This window comes from Anolis carolinensis, unplaced genomic scaffold, assembly GCF_035594765.1.
Source record: "Anolis carolinensis isolate JA03-04 unplaced genomic scaffold, rAnoCar3.1.pri scaffold_14, whole genome shotgun sequence".
Lineage (NCBI taxonomy): Eukaryota > Metazoa > Chordata > Lepidosauria > Squamata > Dactyloidae > Anolis > Anolis carolinensis.
In genome coordinates, this window is record NW_026943825.1 from 3649695 (window position 1) to 3673240 (window position 23546).

Genomic DNA, 23546 nt, shown 5'->3' on the forward strand with positions numbered 1-23546 from the left:
AAACAACAGTCACTTTCTTTTTGATTAAACCTTTTGGCCTACGACTTTTTAAGTTGCCTTTGTAGTTCACTGGACTTAGCGGATCAAAGGTTTCAGGCTTTGCTCAGATGTGTTAACCACAGGGCCTAATGCTTTTAAAACAGAATAAGCTAATAGTATTTGTTGCTATGAGTTTTCCGGGCTGTATGGCCATGTTCCAGAAGCATTCTTTCCTGACGTTTCAGCCACATCTATGGCAGGCATCCTCAGAGGTGGTGAGGTCTGTTGGAAACTAGGCAAGTGGGGTTTATGTAACTGTGGAATAATGTCCAGGGTGGGAGAAAGAACTCTAGTTTTTTTGAGGCAAATGTGAATATTGTAGTTGGCCACCTTGATTAGCATTGAATGGCCTTGCAGCTTCAAAGCCTGGCTGCTTCCTGGCTGGGAGAATCCTTTGTTGGGAGGTGTTAGCTGGCCATTCAGTGCTAAAAAGATGGCCAGTGGCAACATTCACATTTGCCTCCAACAGACAAGATTTCTTTCTCCCAACCTGGACATTATTCCACAGGTGTGTATGTAAACACCACTTGCCGTGTTTCCAACAAACCTCACAACCTCCGAGGATGCCTGCTATAGATGCAGGCGAAACGTCAGGAGAGAATGCTTCTGGAACATGGCCCTGGAAAACTCACAGCAACCCAGTGATTCAGGCCATGAAAGCCTTCTACAACACAACTAATAGAATGTTGTTGAATTTAGAAGGGTAACTACAATTTTTCATTATGAACTAGTAGTAGGTTTTAATAATAATAATAATAATAATAATAACAACAACAATAACAATAATAATACATCACACAGTCCTAAATGCTTGGGAAATGTTTGACTTGTGATTTTGTGATACGAAATCCAGCATATAGATCTCGTTCGCTGTGTCATATTCTGTCTTTGTGTCAGTAGTAATAATAATAATAATAATAATAATAATAATACATCACACAGTCCTAGACACTTGGGAAGTGTTTGACTTGTGATTTTGTGATACGAAATCCAGCATATAGATCTCATTTGCTGTGTCATACTGTGTCTTTTTGTTAATAATAATAATAATAATAATAATAATAATAATAATAATACATCACACAGTCCTAGACACTTGGGAAGTGTTTGACTTGTGATTTTGTGATACGAAATCCAGCATATGGATCTCGTTTGCTGTGTCATACTGTGTCTTTTTGTCAATAATAATAATAATAATAATAATAATACATCACACAGTCCTAGACACTTGGGAAGTGTTTGACTTGTGATTTTGTGATATGAAATCCAGCATATAGATCTCATTTGCTGTGTCATACTATGTCTTTGTGTCAATATTAATAATAATAACAACAACAACTTTATTTTTGTATCCTGCCACCATCTCCTCGAAGGGACTCGGGGTGTCTAACACGGGGCCAAGCCCAGACAGATACAATAAGACAGAATAAAATACATAATGCATTTCAGCAAAAGATAAAAATACATCAAAATAAAACATAATTATGCACAATAGCATAGTGAAATAAAATCGTGACAATAATATGGAACAGAACAGGCGTTGACAAAACCAACTGGGCCAAAGTGCAAGGGGTGTATATTGTAAACTCAGTGGTTGAGATAGAAGTGTAAAGTGCTACATTTACTAAGAGGCTTGGGATGGGATAACACTGAAATTATTTCAACGGATAGAGCAGAATAAAGAGCATCAGATATAGTGAACATCACTGAGACGGGTCCTTTGACCTTTTTTTGAACCTTACCAATGCACCGTCCTGTGTATTTTCTCTCCTGGTTCCTACCATAAGCTTATATACATCACTCGCTGTGCTACCTTTTGATATAGATCTATATATATAAAAGGCTTTTGGCATCACGGCGACTCACAAAACAACAAAACCCAACACCCCCCAAACTCTAAAATTGGCAACACAATCCATCATCCCTGCCTCCAGTAAGATACAACACAATCACATAAAAAACACAATCACAAAAAAAGGCCAAAACCCACAACAGGCAATGTATGTATGCGCGCGGAACTCAAAGTATTTTTCGGGACAGGGACCATGGGCGGGAACTTCTACTATTCTTATTCTTATTCCCATGTTTTCTATATTTTGTAATCTATCTATCTATATATAAAAGGGTAATGAAATTTCGGCCTAGGGCAAAACAGCAAAACTACACATCCCAGAAACACTAAACTTGGCAGCACAATCCCTCATCCATGCCTCTACGTTCATACAACAAAAAGGAAAGAAAAATAAAGTCCTAATTGGAGGGAGAGGAATAATTGTTTTTATCCAATAGCTGCCAGTTAGAAGGCTAAACTCTGCCCACTTGGTCTCCTAGCAACCCTCTCAGCCCAGGGGACAGGCAGAGTTAGGCCTCTTCCCCACTGCCTATAAAATACAGATTATCTGATTTTAACTGGATTATATGGCAGTGCAGACTCAAGGCCCTTCCACACAGCTATATAACCCATTTATAATCTTACTAGCTGTGCCCGGCCACGCGTTGCTGTGGCAAAGTGGTGGTGGTATTGGTTAAAAATTGTTGTGTAATTTTTATTTCACTTTATTTGCATTTTTATTAATTTTATTGTAAGTTATATTATTATTTATCATATTTTATTATTTTCTTGTATTATTTTTAGTTATTTTCTGTTATTATAGTATTTTATGGTATTAATTTTTAGTGTTTTTTATTATTTTTTATTGGGTTGCTAGCAGACCAAGTTGGAGGAGCTTAGCCTTCTAACTGGCAGCAATTGGATAAAAGCAATTATTCCTCTCTCTCTAATTAGGACTTCATTTTTCTTTTCTTTTTGTTGTATCAACCTAGAGGCGTGGATGATGGGTTGTGTTGTCAAATTTTGAGGTTGGGGGGCCTATAGTTTTGTTGTTTTGTGGGTCGCCGTGATGCCATCACTCTTTTATATATAGATATTATCTGCTTTGCACTGGATTATCTTGATTCCACACTGCCATATAATCCACTTCCGTGTGCATTTTATACAGCTGTGTAGAAGGGGCCTCATATAATCCAGTTCTAAGCAGATAATATAAGATACTTTATTTCCCATACCACCATACTTCGCCACAGCAACGCGTGGCCGGGCACAGCTAGTATATATATAAAATACAAAATAATAAATACAGCCAGACATTGGAGCTGCAAGGATATTCAGTGCAATTCAACCAGACCAATAAAAGATAAACCTTCGTAAAAGGCGACTAGGCTTTGAAACAGTGATACAACTCTGAAGCTGACCAACCAAAAATTTCCCCTAGGTAGCAAGCACCCAGGCTTTGAACCACCGAGGCTATTCATTACAATTCTACCACCCCAAAAAAAAATTCCCCTAAAAGGCAACTACCTAACCCAGCGGTCCCCAAACTAAGGCCCAGGGGCCAGATGCGGCCCTCCAAGGTCATTTACCTGGCCCCCGCCCTCATTTATAATATAATATTTTTATATCAGTTTTAGTAATATAATATATTATATATACATATGATATTGATAATATTATCATGTTATACAACGTAATACTCATAATAATACCATATAATAATATTAATTACATGGTATATATTACATATAATATTAAAGTATAGTGGTATAGTTCAATATATTTATTTATTTATTTACAGCATTTATATTCTGCCCTTCTTTCTCACCCTGAAGGGGACTCAGGGCGGATCACATTACACATATAGGCAAACATTCAATGCCTTTTAACATAGAACAAAGACAAACAAACATAGGCTCCGAGCGGGCCTCGAACTCATGACCTCCTGGTCAGAGTGATTCATTGCAGTTAATTGCACTGGCTTGCTCTCCCACTCTCCTGCTAATATTGTGCTATGTTAATAATATAATATATTGTATGTACATACAGCTGCTCTGAGTCCCCTTCGGGGTGAGAAGGGCAGGATATAAATGTAATAAATAAATATAGTAAATGAATAAATAAATAATTTTAGACTTAAGCTCGCCCAAAGTCTGAAATGACTTGAAGGCACACAACAACAACAACAACAACAGTCCTAATTAACCTGACTATCTCATTGGCCAGAAGCAGGCCCACACGTCCCATTGAAATCCTGATAGGTTTATGTTGGTTACAATTGTTTTCATTTTTAAACATTTTATTGTTCTTTCATTGTTGTTGTTTTGCACTACAAATAAGACATGTGCAGTGTGCATAGGGATTTGTTCGTATTTCTTTTTCAAATGATAATTTGGCCCCTCAACAGTCTGATGGATTGTGGACCGGCCCCCTGCTTAAAAAGTTTGAGGACCCCTGACCTAACCTTTCAAGCAGCAAGCCTTTCTATTCCACCTCACCAAACAAGGATTCACATAACAAAATGGCCAGGCTTTCAGGCTACAAAGCTATTCACTGTTATTCCACCTACCTAACAAAGAATTCCCATATGCCACAGCAATGCGTGGCCGGGCACAGCTAGTATACAATATTCCTTTTTTTGTGCTGTTTTTCCACAGAGGATCCAGAAGCCCGGGAATCGCTGAACTCGACTGAAAAGGAACCCGAGGCCGACTTGGCCAACCACCGGCCCAGTGAAGAGGAGCGGAAAGGCGAGAGCAAAAAGGGAAAGAAATACTCGCGCCTCTCTTGCCTCCGCCGCCGGCGCCACGACCAGAAGGTGGACGAGAGCGACCTCAGCGAGGGCTTCGACTCCGACTCCAGCCCCGATTCCACCAAAGGGAGCGAAGGGTCGGAAACCGGGTCGGAGAAGAGCGACGAGGAGGCCGAGACCGCGTTCGACGTGGAGACCGACTCGGACATGAACAGCCAAGAGTCCCGCTCGGACTTGGAGGACATGGAGGATGAAGCTGACGGAGACGGACACGTCCGGAGCGTGAAGAACGGCACCAAGGAGGTCTTGGAAGGCGAAGGCGAGGGGCCGCCAGCGGAGTCAAAGAGCCCCGTGGTGGCCAAGACCGAGGCCCCCGAACCCGTGGCCAACGGGCCAAGCTCACTGGGGCCCAGCGAGGCCAGCATCGCCAGCAACCTCCAGGCCATGTCCACCCAGCTCTTCCAGACCAAGCGCTGCTTCCGCCTGGCCCCCACTTTCAGCAACGTCCTCCTCAAACCGAACTGCGAATTGCCTCCCTCCAAAGAGGCAACCGGCATCAAGCCCTGTGTCAACGGAGATGTGGAGAAGCCCAGCGTGGCTGAGCCAGGTGAGGAGGCCTCGGGTTGGAAAAGAGGGCTCTTACTTGACCAAATCAATGGAAATGGATGTGAGACTTTGGGGCTGCTGGAGCACATGGGTGGCATTAGAAGGCATTAACAGTGCCTTCATAACCAGATATTGACCTATACCGCTGGGGTCTCTTTTTTAGAGAGATAAAGCAGAATACTACTACTCTGAATAGTTACAGTTTTTATTTATCATGCCAGAAGCTCCGCACCTTGTGGTGCCAGAGTGCAGTCTGTTCAGCGCCTTCCAAGTTGCCCTGTCTGCTGTCTGATTGAGGTTCCTGATCTTAGCCTGCCACTATTGGACTCTTGCTTGCTTAGTTCTTCCTTCAAGTATCTGTAGATCTTAGGAAGCTGTTTCTTGATTTAAGGCGTTGGAATGCTGGCTGATATCAGAACAGAGGATAGGCCGGAGATGTCCTTCCATTACTGGCTGCTCCTTCGTGACAGGTGTCAGGTGGTGCAATATCGGTTAAATACAGTAGAGTCTCACTTATCCAAGCTTTGCTTATCCATGTTTCTGGATTATCCAAGCCATTTTTGTAGTCAATGTTTTCAATATATCGTGATGTTTTGGTGCTAAATTCGTAAATACAGTAATTACAACATAACATTGCTGCGTATTGAACTACTTTTTCTGTCAAATTTGTTGTATAACATGATGTTTTGGTGCTTAATTTGTAAAATCATAACCTAATTTGATGTTTAATAGGCTTTTCCTTAATCCCTCCTTATTATCCAAGATATTCGCTTATCCAAGCTTCTGCCGGCCCGTTTAGCTTGGATAAGTGAGACTCTACTGTATTATTATTATCATTATTATTAACATTGAGGCTTGGTGGCCATCTGTCAGGGGTACTTTGCTTGTGTTTTTGGTTGGACTAAATGGCCCAAGGGGTCTCTTCCAACCCTCTTTTAATATTATTATTAATATTATTATTATCATTATTATTAACATTGAGGCTTGGTGGCCATCTGTCAGGGGTACTTTGCTTGTGTTTTTGGTTGGACTAAATGGCCCAAGGGGTCTCTTCCAACCCTCTTTTAATATTATTATTAATATTATTATTATCATTATTATTAACATTGAGGCTTGGTGGCCATCTGTCAGGGGTACTTTGCTTGTGTTTTTGGTTGGACTAAATGGCCCAAGGGGTCTCTTCCAACCCTCTTTTAATATTATTATTATTAATATTATTATCATTATTATTAACATTGAGGCTTGGTGGCCATCTGTCAGGGGTACTTTGCTTGTGTTTTTGGTTGGACTAAATGGCCCAAGGGGTCTCATCCAACCCTCTTTTAAGATTATTATTATTATTATCATTATTGTTAACATTGAGGCCTGGTGGCCATTTGTCAGGGGTGCTTTGTTTGTGTTTTTGGTGCGAAAAGGCAGAAGGGAGATGGACTAAATGGCCCAAGGGGTCTCTTCCATTATTATTATTATTATTATTATTAACATCAAGGCTGTATTAGCTTCCATTTTGTTTTTTTTTACTTCAAAATAAGTTATGTGCAGTGTGCATAGGAATTTGTTCATAGGCTTTTTAAAACTATAGTCCGGCCCTCCAACAGTCTGAGGGATTGTGAACTGCCCCCCTGTTTAAAAAGTTTGGGGTCCCCTGATTTAAGGCATAGGAATGCTGGAATGATTTAAGGCATTGGAATGTGATCCCAGGTTGTGCCAGTCAGCTTTCATATAATATTATTTCTTGTGCCCACTTTTTGCTTGATATTCAAGCAGTGCTTTTTGTAAATCAGAGCACAGTCCAGAGTGACTCCCAGGAATCTTTGGGTGCTGCAATGCTCCAGTGGGATTAAATGTGCTGTTTCTTTTCCTGGAAGACGACGTTTCCGAGTCGGAAGAAAGCATCTCCAGCGGCAAATCCTGCCGGAACGAGCGCTCCCTCCAGGAGAAGCTGGAGATCATCACCAACGAGGGGCTGCTCCCAACGGTCAAGGTGTTTCTGGACTGGCTGAGGACCAACACCGACCTCATCATCATGTGTGCTCAGGTCAGTCTCTTTCCAGAATCCCGTGGCTTTTCGATCCATGAAAGTTCAGACCAAAACTCACTCCGATCTTTGAAGTCAGGCAGGTTCCCTCCCTCCCTCCTATCCTTCCGTAGGAAGGTTAAAACTTGGTTATGGGGCCAGGCTTTTGAATAATAATTGGCAGCGTTAATTATTATCATGTACGCTGAACTCAGTCGACAGACCCAGGTGTTTTTTTTTTTGAACTGAACACATCTACCTATATTATATCATGTGTTTTATCTTATAATCTACTAGCTGTGCCCGGCCACGCGTTGCTGTGGCAAAGTGGTGGTGGTATTGGTTAAAAATTGTTGTGTAATTTTTATTTGATGTTATTTGCATTTTTTTAATTAATTTTATTGTAAATATTTGTATTTATTATATTTTATTATTTTCTTGTATTATTTTTAGTTATTTTCTGTTATTATAGTATTTTATTGTATCAATCTTTTAGTGTTTTTTATTATTTTTATTGGGTTGCTAGGAGACCAAGTTGGAGATATAGATATATTATATAGATACAGTAGAGTCTCACTAATCCAAGCCTCACTTATCCAAGCCTCTGGATAATCCAAGCCATTTTTGTAGTCAATGTTTTCAATATATTGTGATATTTTGGTGCTAAATTCGTAAATACAGTAATTACAACATAACATTACTGCGTATTGAACTACTTTTTCTGTCTAATTTGTTGTATAAGATGATGTTTTGGTGCTTAATTTGTAAAATCATAACCTAATTTGATGTTTAATAAGCTTCTCCTTAATCCCTCCTTATTATCCAAGATATTTGCTTATCCAAGCTTCTGCCAGCCCGTTTAGCTTGGATAAGTGAGACTCTACTGTATATATAAAAGAGTGATGGCATCAGGGCGACCCACAAAACAACAAAACTACAGGCCCCCCAACCTCGAAATTTGACAACACAACCCATCATCCACGTCTCTAGGTTGATACAACAAAAAGAAAAGAAAAATGAAGTCCTAATTCGAGAGAGAGGAATAATTGCTTTTATCCAATTGCTGCCAGTTAGAAGGCTAAGCTCCTCCAACTTGGTCTCCTAGCAACCCAATAAAAAATAATTAAAAACACTAAAAAATGAATACAATAAAATACTATAATAACAGAAAATAACTAAAAATAATACAAGAAAATAATAAAATATAATAAATAAAAAGATAACTTACAATAAAATTAATTAAAAAAATGCAAATAAAGTCAAATAAAAATTACACAACAATTTTTAACCAATACCACCACCACTTTGCCACAGCAACACGTGGCCGGGCACAGCTAGTGTGTAATCTAAACTCACATATCTACACTGTACATTTTATAATGTGTTTTTATCAATTATAATTTTTGAACTGATTTATATTGTACTGTATAATTTTTTATATATGCGTTTTATTGTAAGCCGCCCTGAGTCCCCTGTTGGGTGAGAAGGGCGGGATATAAATATTGTAATAAATAAATAATAATAAAACTATGGCCTCTAATCTGATTTTTTGAACTGGTAAAACACAGAAGGTAGTTTAGATCGGGAAGTAAACATCCCATGAACACCAGTGACTGATTAAAATTTTGTACAGTCCTAGACTTGGAAGAGACATCTCCATGCAAGTATTTGAAATCCATTTCTCAATGCTAATTTTCTTACTGCGGTGTCTCCTATTTTCAGAGTTCTCAGAGTTTGTGGAACCGTCTCTCTGTCCTTCTGAACCTGCTTCCTTCAGCTGCAGACCTGCAAGATTCAGGTAAAGTGTTTGGGTTCACAGTGCTCTCTGGATGTAGGCGAACTACAACTCCCCCAAATTAAGGTGAATTTTCCCCAAAGACCCCCAGTATTTTTTGCTGGTTGTGGGGCCTCTGTGGGCCACGTTTGGTCCAATTCCATCTTTGGTGGAGTTCAGAGTGCTTATTGATTGCAGGTGAACTATACATCCCAGTCCCTACAACTCCTATAAATCATGGTGAATTCTCCCCAAACCTCCCTAGTATGTTCAGTTGTTGATCAGTTCCTCTGTTTGATGTGTGCCATAGAAAAGAATAGGAAAGGGTCAAGGGAGAGGCAGTGGGAGGAGTCATGCAAATTCCACACCAATGGAGAGAGTCAGAAACACTGGGATGTCTGTGGTGGAGGAAAAACAGAATACCTAGGATGAAATTGTCCCCATATGAAGGCCTTCATTCGGGAGCTAGAGCTGTTTGTGGAGGCAGGAGCTTGTCTGTGGAAGTGGACACCGCAGCCACATATACACATACATATTTTCACTTTTATTATGTGTATAGAAGTGTAAGTGTATGCAGTACTTGTTGGGCTGCTTGAATGGCAGACTCCGAGTTGGTGACAAGCAGGATTAACACAAGTGAAAAGCAACTCTCGAAAATGATGTGAGCAGCGCTCTGTTATGACCCTATTTATTTATTATTTATTAGCGACATTTATATCCATATAAATGTTATATATATTCCTGGAGGGGACCAGAAAGACATCATACCAACCTGAGAGCCAGGAAGATAGTTCCATCTTGTCTCCTGTGCCATACCAACATGCTATGCTAATTTTATATACATATATATATATATATATAATTTATAATAATTTATAAATATATAATCTACTAGCTGTGCCCGGCCACGCATTTTTTTTTTGTGTTTTTTATTATTTTTATTGGGTTGCTAGGAGATCAAGTTGGAGGAGCTTAGCCATCTAACTGGCAGCAATTGGATAAAAGCAATTATTCCTCTCTCTCTAATTAGGACTTTATTTTTCTTTTTGTTGTATCAACCTAGAGCCGTGGATGATGGGTTGTGTTGTCAAATTTCGAGGTTGGGGGGCCTGTAGTTTTGTTGTTTTGTGGGTCGCCGTGATGCCATCACTCTTTTATATATGTAGATTGTATATACATATTATATTGACAATAATATTATAACGGAATGCAATATTATACTACTAATAATGCAATATAATAATATTAATTATATATTATATATTAAATGTAATATTACTAATAATATTACCATAAAATGATATAGTACAATATAGTAATTTAAGGCTTATATTGTGCTATGTTAGTAATATACTGTATGTTCATTTGATTTGTAAGCTGCTCTGAGTCCCCTTCGGGGTGAGAAGAGCGGGATATAAATGTAGCAAATAAATAAAATAAATAAATATATCCCGCCCTTCTCACCCCAAAGGGGACTCAGAGCGGCTTACAAGTTATATGTACATACAATATATTATATGATTAGCATAGCACAATATAAGCATTATATATTACTATATTGTATTATATCGCTATATTGCAATATTATTAGTAATATTACATGTAATATAAATATACAATTATAATAGTGTGTTATTATTATTATTATATTGTATTACATTATAATATTATTATCAATATAACCTATAACCACTCACAGCGGATGTGCTCTCTCTCTCCTGTTTGCAGGGCTTTTCCTTGGCAGCGAAGTCAAGAGCATGCTTCCTGGGTGCGAACTCCCGGAGCTGAGCGCCTGCTTGCTTCTCCCGGAGGATGTGGCCCTCCGCAACCTTCCTCCGCTGAAGAACGCCCACAAGCGGTTCAACTTTGAGCAGGACAGGCCTTCCCTCACAGACGTGGAGGAGGTGGGAGACATGGATTTCTGTTTTTGGTTCCTTCGGAATGGCACCAAATGGAGAAAAGCATTTTCCCCTGAAATATTTGTTAATCTCTGCTACAGATATATAGGCATTACCCCCTGCAAGCCTTTGCAATCCCTATGTACCTTTATATTTGTATCTGTCTATCTGTTTATGTACAGTAATTTTATATATGAATTTCTCCCTCATGTGTTTGCAAGTCTTTGCAAATCCTGTATACATATAGATATCTAGAGATTTCCATGTATCTGTATATCTGTATCTATGTGTATACATTATTTTTATATATGAATTTTCGCTTCACATGTTTGCAAGTCTTTGCAAATCCAATACAGATATAATTATCTATATACCAAGTTGGCTATGACAACTTGGGTAACCACCCCTCCCTGATGATATCGACATATCTTGCATTTTGGCCCAGCTCCTTTGGATCCAATCCAAGATTTTATCATTATATTTTTGTATGTGATTTTTTATGACTTGTTTTTATTGTTGATTGATCTGTTTTATTGCCTTGTTTTTATATTGTTGTTGTCCGGGCTTGGCCCCATGTAAGCCACCCCGAGTCCCTTCGGGGAGATGGGGCGGGGTATAAGAATAAAATTATTATTTTTATTATTATTATTATTATTATTATTATTATTACAGAGAAATGTCTAGATAGATAGATATTAATATAGATATATAGGGCTTGTAAATATTGCAGGGGAAATGCACACACACACACAGAGATTTCTAGATAGATATAAACATAAATATATAGGGCTTGCAAATATCGTAGGAGGAAAATGCACATATATAGAGAGAGGAATTGCAAACGTTTCAGGGGGAAATGCATATGTGAAATTAGTTTATATAATTATAGATCTATATCTAGCTCTGTATTGTTTATGTAGGCATTAAAAATTTGCTTGTTACTACCCTGTTTCCCCTAAAATAAGACATCCCCAGGAAATAAGACCTAGTAGAGGTTTTGCTGAATTGCTAAATATAAGGCCTCCCCCAAAAGTAAGACCTAGCAAAGTTTTTGTTTGGAAGCATGTCCGCCGAACAGAACACCAGAGCATGCAGGATTGATAAATGTATGTAGTACCATAGAGTGTTGTACATGGAAATATTGGTAGTAACAAGAAATTCTTGATAGGATTCACAGTTTGTCTGGTTATGCTGGTTTGTGATGACAACTACTGTACAGTATATAATAAATGTTCATTTTTTGTTCAATAATAAATGTGAATTCTTCTTCATGGAAAAATAAGACATCCCCTGAAAATAAGACCTAGCACATCTTTGGGAGCAAAAATTAATATAAGACACTGTCTTATTTTCGGGGAAACACGGTATGTTGGAAACTGGCCTGAGTCCCCATGGGGAGATAGGGCAGGGTACAAATGAAATAATTATTATTATTATTATTATTATTATTATTATTATTATTATTATTATTATTTATTATTACATTATTGTTAATACCATATTGATTTTGTTGACCCTCCTTTTCCACTTACAGAGCTAGTTTACTGTTTTTCTTTGAAATACAGTAAATATTCAAAAACCTTTAACCTACTGATGCCTCAAAATAATTTCATTGGGATCTATTTTCATTTTGAAATTGACCCATAGCTGCTGCATTTTCAACCCTCGGCTTATACTCGAGTCATTACGTTTCCCCAGTTTTTTGTGGTAAAATTGGGTCGGCTTTCACTCGAGTATATACGGTAGGCTTGTAAGGTTGCCTGTTGGCCTGTAAGGTTGCCCCCAAGCTGAACAATTTGCTGTGAGGCATTTGGGCCCTTTGTGGAACCTCGAAGGGCCAACCTCCTGTCCTGTCTCCTTCCTTGCAGTCCGTGGTCCGCCTCTGCTGCATCCGAAGCTTTGGCCACTTCATCACCCGCCTCCAAGGCAGCATCCTGCAGTTCAACTCTGAGGTCGGGATCTTCATCAGCATCGCTCAGTCGGAGCAAGACGGCATGATCCAGCAGGCCCAGGCCCAGTTCCGCATGGTGAGCGTGGCTTTGTGGCGGGACAGAGTGAATATAATCTTGGACATGCTTAAAATTTTATATAATGTGATTTTATTTCGTAATGGTATCTGTTTTATATGAATTGTTGTTTTGTAGATTGTTTTATATGAATTGTTTTTGATTGTTTTTAGGCATTGAATTTTTGCCTATTTATTGTAAGCCGCTTTGAGTCCCCTTGGGGAGAAAGGCGGGGTAAAAGTGATGTAAATAAATTAAAAAAATAAATATATATACTCTTGCAGTGCAACCGAGGCCAATGAGAGAGTGTGCAAAAAAGGGGGCCTGGCTTGGTTCCCGTTCTTGTGATTCCCCTTCAAAATACACAATGTTTTGTTGCATGCCTTCCAATCATTGTTGACTTCTAGAGAGACCCTGTTTTGGGGGTTTTCTTGTCAAGATTTGCTCAGAGGGCTTTATAATAATAATAATAATAATAAAACTTTATTTATACCCCGCCACCATCTCCCCAACGGGGACTCGGGGCGGCTTACATGGGGCCATGCCCAAGACAATACAATAAACCATAACATAATACAATTAAATAATACATTACATAAAATAAACAGTACAACATAAGATCAAAACAGCAATATAACACGAGCGGGCCGCATGAATACTACATTTAAAAACTAGATTAAAAATTAAAACTCTGGGTGAGAAAGGGATCAGAATAAAACCTTTGCCTTTGCTGTTCCCTAATAATAATAATAATAATAATAATAATAATAATAATAATAATACTTTATTTTTCTATCCCGCCACCATTTTTATACTTTATTTTTCTATCCCGCTTCCAACGTATGCAATAAATACAAGAAAAGAATACATGTAATAATAAATAGAGTAAAATAATAAATGCAATAATAATAAGATCAGAGTGAAATAATAAATGTATGAATAATAATAATAAAAATAGAGTAAAATAAATGTAATACAGTAGAGTCTCACTAATCCAAGCCTCGCTTATCCAAGCCTCTGGATTATCCAAGCGATTTTTGTAGTCAATGTTTTCAATATATCCTGATATTTTGGTGCTAAATTCGTAAATACAGTAATTACAACATAACATTACTCCGTATTGAACTAATTTTTCTGTCAAATTTGTTGTATAACATGATGTTTTGGTGCTTAATTTGTAAATTCTTAACCTAATTTGATGTTTAATAGGCTTTTCCTTAATCCCTCCTTATTATCCAAGATATTCGCTTATCTAAGCTTCTGTCGGCCCATTTTGCTTGGCTAAGTGAGACTCTACTGTAGAGTAAAATAATAAATGCAATAATAATAATAATAATAAGATCAGAGTGAAATAATAAATGTATGAATAATAATAATAAAAATAGAGTAAAATAAATGTAATAGTAGCAACAAGAATAGAGAAAAATAATAAATGTAATAATACCAATAATAATAGAGAAAAATAATAAATGTACCATATATTCTCGAATATAAGCTGATTCAAATATAAGCCAACCAGGACCCTCACCTGAGTATAAGCTGAAGGGGGCTTTTCAGTCTTGAAAAGGGCCGAAAAACTAGGCTTATACTCGAGTATATACAGTATGTTAGTTCACACTCATTCATTCCCCCCTCTTGAGGCAAACCCTTGTTGTTCCATCTCCAAAAAGTAACCCTCTACAGATCGAATCCTTCCAAGTTCTGATCCTAAGAATTAAGATAAACACTGACCTCTTCCAATCTGTTTCCTTTGCTCTCAGGCTGCCGAAGAAGCCCGCCGGAACCGGCTCATGAGGGACATGGCCCAGCTTCGGCTGCAGGTATGCCAGCGACAGCGGGTTGTTTTGGGGCAAGACGGGGGGGGGCAAACACATCTCCTAAACTGCATTGATAGGAGCATAGTATATAGATCAAGGGGAGTCATAGTCCTACTCTCTTCTCACCGAGAGCGAAGCTGTTTATCTGCATGGGAAAGAAGCCCAGCGTGGAAGCAAAGAAGGAAGCATTAAGAACTTTATTTGTGTTATGGAAACTTTGTTTTTGTAAATAGTGCAACCATATTATTTTGCTACAAAGAAAAACCTCCGAACCCAATAATAATAATAATAATAATAATAATAATAATAATAATAATAATAATAATAACAACAATAATGACTCGCTGTCAGCGCGCGGTGGCAATTGAAACCCTGCCCACCTGGCTAACACCACCAAGTTTCCTGGGGGGCCTCTGCACATAATAATAATAATAATAATAATAATAATAATAATAATAATAATAATAATAATAATAATAAGGCAAAAGGCCACCCTACTGGGATCTAAATCACGATCTGCCAACTGCAAAAGGCCACCCTGCTGGGATCTGCACGCATCATCCGAAAATACATCACACAGTCCTAGACACTTGGGAAGTGTTCGACTTGTGATTTTGTGAAACGAAACCCAGCATATCTATCCTGTTTGCTGTGTCATACAATAATAATTTATTTATTTATTTATTTTTATTTATTTCTATCATTTCTACCCCGCCCTTCTCACCCGAGGGGACTCAGGGCGGCGTACAAAAAATGGCAATTAATGCCAATACATCAATATACAATAAATAACATTAAAACAATCAAAACATTTAAATAACATCATAATATACAGTACACAAAATTAAAAATTAAAATCCCTAATAATAATAATAATAATAATAATAATAATAATAATAATAATAATAATAATTTATTTATATACCACCCTATCTCCCCGAGGTTAGTAATTTAGTTTTGGAAGGTTTTCTATAATTTGGACCTAATTTTATAGGGCTTTTTGATGGAAAGACATATTTTGGATGACTATGTCTTTTTGTGGCCAGATTTGGTGTGATTTGGTCCAGTGGTTTTGTTGTTTACTCCATAGCAAAACGCACATTGCATTTTTATATTAATAGATAATTAATATTATTATATTGTATTAGTATTATAGTGTATTACATTATAATATTATTATCAATATTGTTATTGTCAATACAGTAGAGTCTCACTTATCCAACACTTGCTTATCCAACGTTCTGGATTATCCAACGCATTTTTGTAATCAATGTTTTCAATACATTGTGATATTTTGGTGCTGAATTCGTAAATACAGTAATTACTACATAGCTTTACTGCATATTGAACTACTTTTTCTGTCAAATTTGTTGTATAATATGATGTTTTGGTGCTTAATTTGTAAAATCATAACCTAATTTGATGTTTAATAGGCTTTTCCTTAATCCCTCCTTATTATGCAACATATTCGCTTATCCAAGGTTCTGCCGGCCCATTTAGCTTGGATAAGTGAGACTCTACTGTACAATAAAACACATAAAATCAGAACAAATGAGTAATAATCCAGCCCTAATTTTATAGGGCTTTTTGATGGAAAGACTATGTCTTTTTGTGGCCAAATTTGGCGTGATTTGGTCCAGTGGTTTTGTTGTTTACTCCATAGTAATACACGCATTACAATTTTATATTAATAGATAATTAATATTATTATAAACGTAAAGGTTTTCCCCTGACGTTAAGTCCAGTCGTGTCTGACTCTGGGGGTTGGTGCTCATCTCCATTTCTAAGCCGAAGAGCCGGCGTTGTCCGTAGACACCTCCAAGGTCATGTGGCCAGCATGACTGCATGGAGCGCTGTTACCTTCCCACCGGAGCCGTACCTATTGATCTACTCACATTGGCATGTTTTCGAATTGCTAGGTTGGCAGGAGCTGGAGCTAACAGTGGCCGCTCACGTCGCTCGTGGGGTTTGAACCTGGGACCTTTCGGTCTCCAGCTGAGTGCTTTAATGCACTTCGCCACTGGGTATTGTATTAGTATTATATTGTATGACATTATAATATTATTATCAATATTGTTATTGTCAATACTTTTAAACAGCTGGAGGTGTCGCAGTTGGAAGGCAGCCTGCAGCAGCCCAAGGCCCAGTGCGTGATGTCTCCTTACCTGGTTCCGGACACCCAGGCCCTCTGCCAGCATCTCTCCACGATCAGGCAGCTTGCCGCCAGCGGACGGTTCATCGTCATCATCCCCCGGACAGGTAAGTGAGACTCTACTGCAAGGGTCCCCAAACTAAGGCCCGGGGGCCGGATGCGGCCCATCAAAGCCATTTATCCGGCCCCTACAGCACAAGGGCAGAAGGGGGTTGGGCTAAATGACCCAAGGGGTCTCTTCTTCTCTTCCAACCCTTATTATTATTATTATTATTATTATTATTATTATTATTATTATTATTATTAACATTGAGGCTGGGTGGCCATCTGTCAGGGGTGCTTTCCTTGTGCTTTTGGTGCACAAAGGCAGAAGGGGATTGAACTAATTGGCTCAAGGGGTCTCTTCCAACCCTCTTTATTATTATTATTATTATTATTATTATTATTATTATTATTATTATTATTAACATTGAGGCTGGGTGGCCATCTGTCAGGGGTGCTTTCCTTGTGCTTTTGGTGCACAAAGGCAGAAGGGGATTGAACTAATTGGCTCAAGGGGTCTCTTCCAACCCTCTTTATTATTATTATTATTATTATTATTAACATTGAGGCTGGGTGGCCATCTGTCAGGGGTGCTTTCCTTGTGCTTTTGGTGCACAAAGGCAGAAGGGGATTGAACTAATTGGCTCAAGGGGTCTCTTCCAACCCTCTTTATTATTATTATTATTATTATTATTATTATTAACATTGAGGCTGGGTGGCCATCTGTCAGGGGTGCTTTCCTTGTGCTTTTGGTGCACAAAGGCAGAAGGGGATTGAACTAATTGGCTCAAGGGGTCTCTTCCAACCCTCTTTATTATTATTATTATTATTATTATTATTATTATTATTATTATTATTAACATTGATTCTGGGTGGCCATCTGTCAGGGGTGCTTTGTTTTTGCTTTCAGTGCACAAAGGCAGAGAGGGATTGGACTCAAAGGCCGAAAGGGTCTCTTCCAACCCTCTTTTTTGTTGTTGTTGTTGTTGTTGTTGTTGTTATTAATTATTATTGCTCGGTGGCCAACTATAGTTCGGCCCTCCAACGGTCCAAAGGATCGTGAATTGGCCCCCTGTTTAAAAAGATTGGGGACCCCTGCTCTACTGTAATACAATTATAGCAATAAATCACACTTACATGACCTCATCAAGGGGACAGGAACCATAAACCCAATATATTAAAATGTATCATTTTAGGCTAGAGAAACCTTGTGCAATATATTCAGGCCCAGAAATAAGCGGTATTCCAATGTAATTACTCAAAAGCCTGCTGACACCACCAGGTCTTCAGTTCCTTACAGAAATTGGATAATGTAGGGCAAGGGTCCCCAAACTACGGCCCGCGGGCCACATGCGGCCCGTCGGAGCTATTTATCCGGCCCGCGGGGCGGTAGCTCCCTCCTCCTCTGCCAATTAAGGTGTGTGTGGCAAGGAGAAAGAGGAAAAGCCCTTTCTTTCCCTTCTCCCTCGCCCCACATGCACCTTTTCTGCTGCCACTGCCGCCGAGGAAGGAGTGCGCGGGGCGAGCGAGGAGAGAAAGCCACTCACCTTCCCTGCCTCCTCGCTCGCCCTGCGCGCTTCTTTCCCGCCGCTGCCGCCGTGCACTCCTTCCTCGACTATCATTATTACTATCATTGTATGACACAGCAAACAAGATAGATATGTTAGATTTCGTATCACAAAATCACAAGTCGAACACTTCCCAAGTGTCTAGGACTGTGTGATGTATTATTATTATTATTATTATTATTATTATGACACAGCAAACAAGATAGATATGTTGGATTTCGTATCACAAAATCACAAGTCGGACACTTCCCAAGTGTCTAGGACTGTGTCATGTATTATTATTATTATTATTATTATTATTATTATGACACAGCAAACAAGATAGATATGTTGGATTTCGTATCACAAAATCACAAGTCGAACACTTCCCAAGTGTCTAGGACTGTGTGATGTATTATTATTATTATTATTATTATTATTATTATTATTATTTATTATTATATTATGACACAGCAAACAAGATAGATATGTTGGATTTCGTATCACAAAATCACAAGTCGAACACTTCCCAAGTGTCTAGGACTGTGATGTATTATTATTATTATTATTATTATTATTATTATTATTATATTATGACACAGCAAACAAGATAGATACGTTGGATTTCGTATCACAAAATCACAAGTCGAACACTTCCCAAGTGTCTAGGACTGTGTGATGTATTATTATTATTATTATTATTATTATTATTATTATTGTATTATGACACAGCAAACAAGATAGATATGTTGGATTTCGTATCACAAAATCACAAGTCGAACACTTCCCAAGTGTCTAGGACTGTGATGTATTATTATTATTATTATTATTATTATTATTATTATTATTATTATATTATGACACAGCAAACAAGATAGATACGTTGGATTTCGTATCACAAAATCACAAGTCGAACACTTCCCAAGTGTCTAGGACTGTGTGATGTATTATTATTATTATTATTATTATTATTATTATTATTATTATGACACAGCAAACAAGATAGATATGTTGGATTTCGTATCACAAAATCACAAGTCGAACACTTCCGAAGTGTCTAGGACTGTGTGATGTATTATTATTATTATTATTATTATTATTATTATTATTATTATTATTATTATTATTATATTATGACACAGCAAACAAGATAGATATGTTGGATTTCGTATCACAAAATCACAAGTCGAACACTTCCCATGTGTCTAGGACTGTGTCATGTATTTTCGGATGATGTGCGCAGATCCCATTATTATTATTATTATTATTGAGTGACTGTCAGGGGTGCTTTGATTATGTTTTGTTGCACAAAAGCAAAAGGGGTTTGGACTAGATGGCCCAAGGGGTCTCTTCCAACCCTCTTTATTATTTTGATGATGATGATGATGATGATGATTAACATTGAGGCTGTATTTGTTCCCTTTTTGTTTGTTTTTTTACTTCATAATAAGATATGTGCAGTGTGCATAGGAATTTGTTCATAGTTTAAAAAAAACACTATAGTTCGGCCCTCCAACGGTCTGAGGGACCGTGAATTGGCCCCCTGTTTAAAAAGTTTGGGGACCCCTGATGTAGGGGATTGCCTGATCTCTTTTGGCAGTGCATATATTATTATTATTATTATTATTAACTTTGAGTCCCGTGGACTGTTCATGTCTGGAAAAAATCAGGGCCAGCTAACACCTCCCAACAAAGGATTCGTCATCAAGGAGGCAGCCAGGCTTTGAATGGTTTGCCATATGGAAATCACCCTGAGTCCCTTCGGGGAGATAGGACAGTCTATAAATAAAGATTATTATTATTATTAATAATAATAATAATAATTGTTATTATTATACTGGTAGCCAAGTTGTGTTCATTTTCAGCCCAAAGCAGAAGGAGGTGAGCAGCCTCAGGTGTGGTTTCCTTCAACAGGTCACGAAACAACACTTGCCAGGATGGCACAGCATTGAGCCATGGCTGTTAAAGTTGTGCCGAACGGCATTAACGTCACGGTGTTATATCTACCCCTGTTCTTGACCCTCTTTTAGTGATCGACGGCTTGGACTTCCTGAAGAAAGAGAATGCTGGCGCTCGCGACAGCATCCGATACCTAGAGGCCGAATTCAAAAAGGGAAACAGGTGGGTTGGTGCATTTATTTGCTTATTTATTTACTACATTTATAGCCCGCTCTTCTCAACCCCGGAGGGGGCTCAGAGCAGCTTACAAATCAAATGTACATACAGTAGAGTCTCACTTATCCAACATAAAAGGGCCGGCAGAACGTTGGATAAGCGAATATGTTGGATAATAAGGAGAGATTAAGGAAAAGCCTATTAAACATCAAATTAGGTTATGATTTTACAAATTAAGCACCAAAACATCATGTTATACAACAAATTTGACAGAAAAAGTAGTTCAATACACAGTAATGCTATGTAGTAATTACTGTATTTACGAATTTAGCACCAAAATATCACGATGTATTGAAAACATTGTCTACAAAAATGCGTTGGATAATCCAGAATGTTGGATTAGCGAGTGTTGGATAAGTGAGACTCTATATGTATATTAATAACGATAGCTACTCTGGGACTCTAAGCTGAGCCTGGGAGAGGAATGCCTCTGCATTACATCTGGTGTGTGCCAATGGGTGTTAATAATAATATCAATATATGTATATTAATAAGGATAGCTACTCTGTGACTCTAAGCTGAACCTGGGAGAGGAGTGCCTCCCCATGAAATCCGATGTGTTCCAATGGGTGTTAATAATAATATCAAAACATGTATATTAATAACGATAGCTACTCTGGGAATCTAAGCTGAGCCTGGAAGAGGAATGCCTCCGCATTACATCCGATGTGTTCCAATGGGTGTTAATAATAATCTCAATATATGTATATTAATAAGGATAGCTACTCTGTGACTCTAAGCTGAACCTGGGAGAGGAGTGCCTCCCCATGAAATCCGATGTGTTCCAATGGGTGTTAATAATAATATCAAAGCATGTATATTAATAAGGATAGCTACTCTGTGACTCTAAGCTGAACCTGGGAGAGGAGTGCCTCCCCATGAAATCCGATGTGTTCCAATGGGTGTTAATAATAATATCAAAACATGTATATTAATAAGGATAGCTACTCTGTGACTCTAAGCTGAACCTGGGAGAGGAGTGCCTCCCCATGAAATCCGATGTGTTCCAATGGGTGTTAATAATAATATCAAAACATGTATATTAATAAGGATAGCTACTCTGTGACTCTAAGCTGAACCTGGGAGAGGAGTGCCTCCCCATGAAATCCGATGTGTTCCAATGGGTGTTAATAATAATATCAAAACATGTATATTAATAAGGATAGCTACTCTGGGACTCTAAGCTGAACCTGGGAGAGGAGTGCCTCCCCATGAAATCCGATGTGTTCCAATGGGTGTTAATAATAATATCAATATATGTATATTAATAAGGATAGCTACTCTGGGACTCTAAGCTGAACCTGGGAGAGGAGTGCCTCCCCATGAAATCCGATGTGTTCCAATGGGTGTTAATAATAATATCAATATATGTATATTAATAAGGATAGCTACTCTGGGACTCTAAGCTGAACCTGGGAGAGGAATGCCTCCCCATGAAATCCGATGTGTTCCAATGGGTGTTAATAATAATATCAAAACATGTATATTAATAAGGATAGCTACTCTGGGACTCTAAGCTGAACCTGGGAGAGGAATGCCTCCCCATGAAATCCGATGTGTTCCAATGGGTGTTAATAATAATATCAATATATGTATATTAATAAGGATAGCTACTCTGGGACTCTAAGCTGAACCTGGGAGAGGAGTGCCTCCCCATGAAATCCGATGTGTTCCAATGGGTGTTAATAATAATATCAATATATGTATATTAATAAGGATAGCTACTCTGGGACTCTAAGCTGAACCTGGGAGAGGAATGCCTCCGCATGAAATCCGATGTGTTCCAATGGGTGTTAATAATAATATCAATATATGTATATTAATAAGGATAGCTACTCTGGGACTCTAAGCTGAACCTGGGAGAGGAATGCCTCCCCATGAAATCCGATGTGTTCCAATGGGTGTTAATAATAATATCAATATATGTATATTAATAAGGATAGCTACTCTGGGACTCTAAGCTGAACCTGGGAGAGGAATGCCTCCCCATGAAATCCGATGTGTTCCAATGGGTGTTAATAATAATATCAATATATGTATATTAATAAGGATAGCTACTCTGGGACTCTAAGCTGAACCTGGGAGAGGAATGCCTCCGCATGAAATCCGATGTGTTCCAATGGGTGTTAATAATAATATCAATATATGTATATTAATAAGGATAGCTACTCTGGGACTCTAAGCTGAACCTGGGAGAGGAGTGCCTCCCCATGAAATCCGATGTGTTCCAATGGGTGTTAATAATAATATCAATATATGTATATTAATAAGGATAGCTACTCTGGGACTCTAAGCTGAACCTGGGAGAGGAATGCCTCCGCATGAAATCCGATGTGTTCCAATGGGTGTTAATAATAATATCAATATATGTATATTAATAAGGATAGCTACTCTGGGACTCTAAGCTGAACCTGGGAGAGGAATGCCTCCGCATGAAATCCGATGTGTTCCAATGGGTGTTAATAATAATATCAATATATGTATATTAATAAGGATAGCTACTCTGGGACTCTAAGCTGAACCTGGGAGAGGAATGCCTCCCCATGAAATCCGATGTGTTCCAATGGGTGTTAATAATAATATCAATATATGTATATTAATAAGGATAGCTACTCTGGGACTCTAAGCTGAACCTGGGAGAGGAATGCCTCCGCATGAAATCCGATGTGTTCCAATGGGTGTTAATAATAATATCAATATATGTATATTAATAAGGATAGCTACTCTGGGACTCTAAGCTGAACCTGGGAGAGGAGTGCCTCCCCATGAAATCCGATGTGTTCCAATGGGTGTTAATAATAATATCAATATATGTATATTAATAAGGATAGCTACTCTGGGACTCTAAGCTGAACCTGGGAGAGGAATGCCTCCCCATGAAATCCGATGT

At 38.3% G+C, this 23546-nt stretch overlaps 1 protein-coding gene across 1 annotated transcript in view; it reads left to right on the top strand.

Moving 5' to 3' along the window:
- Window positions 1–23546, top strand: part of smg5 (SMG5 nonsense mediated mRNA decay factor) — a 59717-nt gene that overhangs the window by 26037 nt on the left and 10134 nt on the right. The window contains exons 12-19 of the mRNA XM_062964770.1: window positions 4528–5229; window positions 7097–7266; window positions 8968–9043; window positions 10748–10923; window positions 12786–12944; window positions 14684–14743; window positions 16840–16999; window positions 20512–20602. Coding sequence (XP_062820840.1) covers window positions 4528–5229; window positions 7097–7266; window positions 8968–9043; window positions 10748–10923; window positions 12786–12944; window positions 14684–14743; window positions 16840–16999; window positions 20512–20602 — 1594 coding nt within the window. The remainder of the gene's footprint in view (window positions 1–4527; window positions 5230–7096; window positions 7267–8967; window positions 9044–10747; window positions 10924–12785; window positions 12945–14683; window positions 14744–16839; window positions 17000–20511; window positions 20603–23546) is intronic.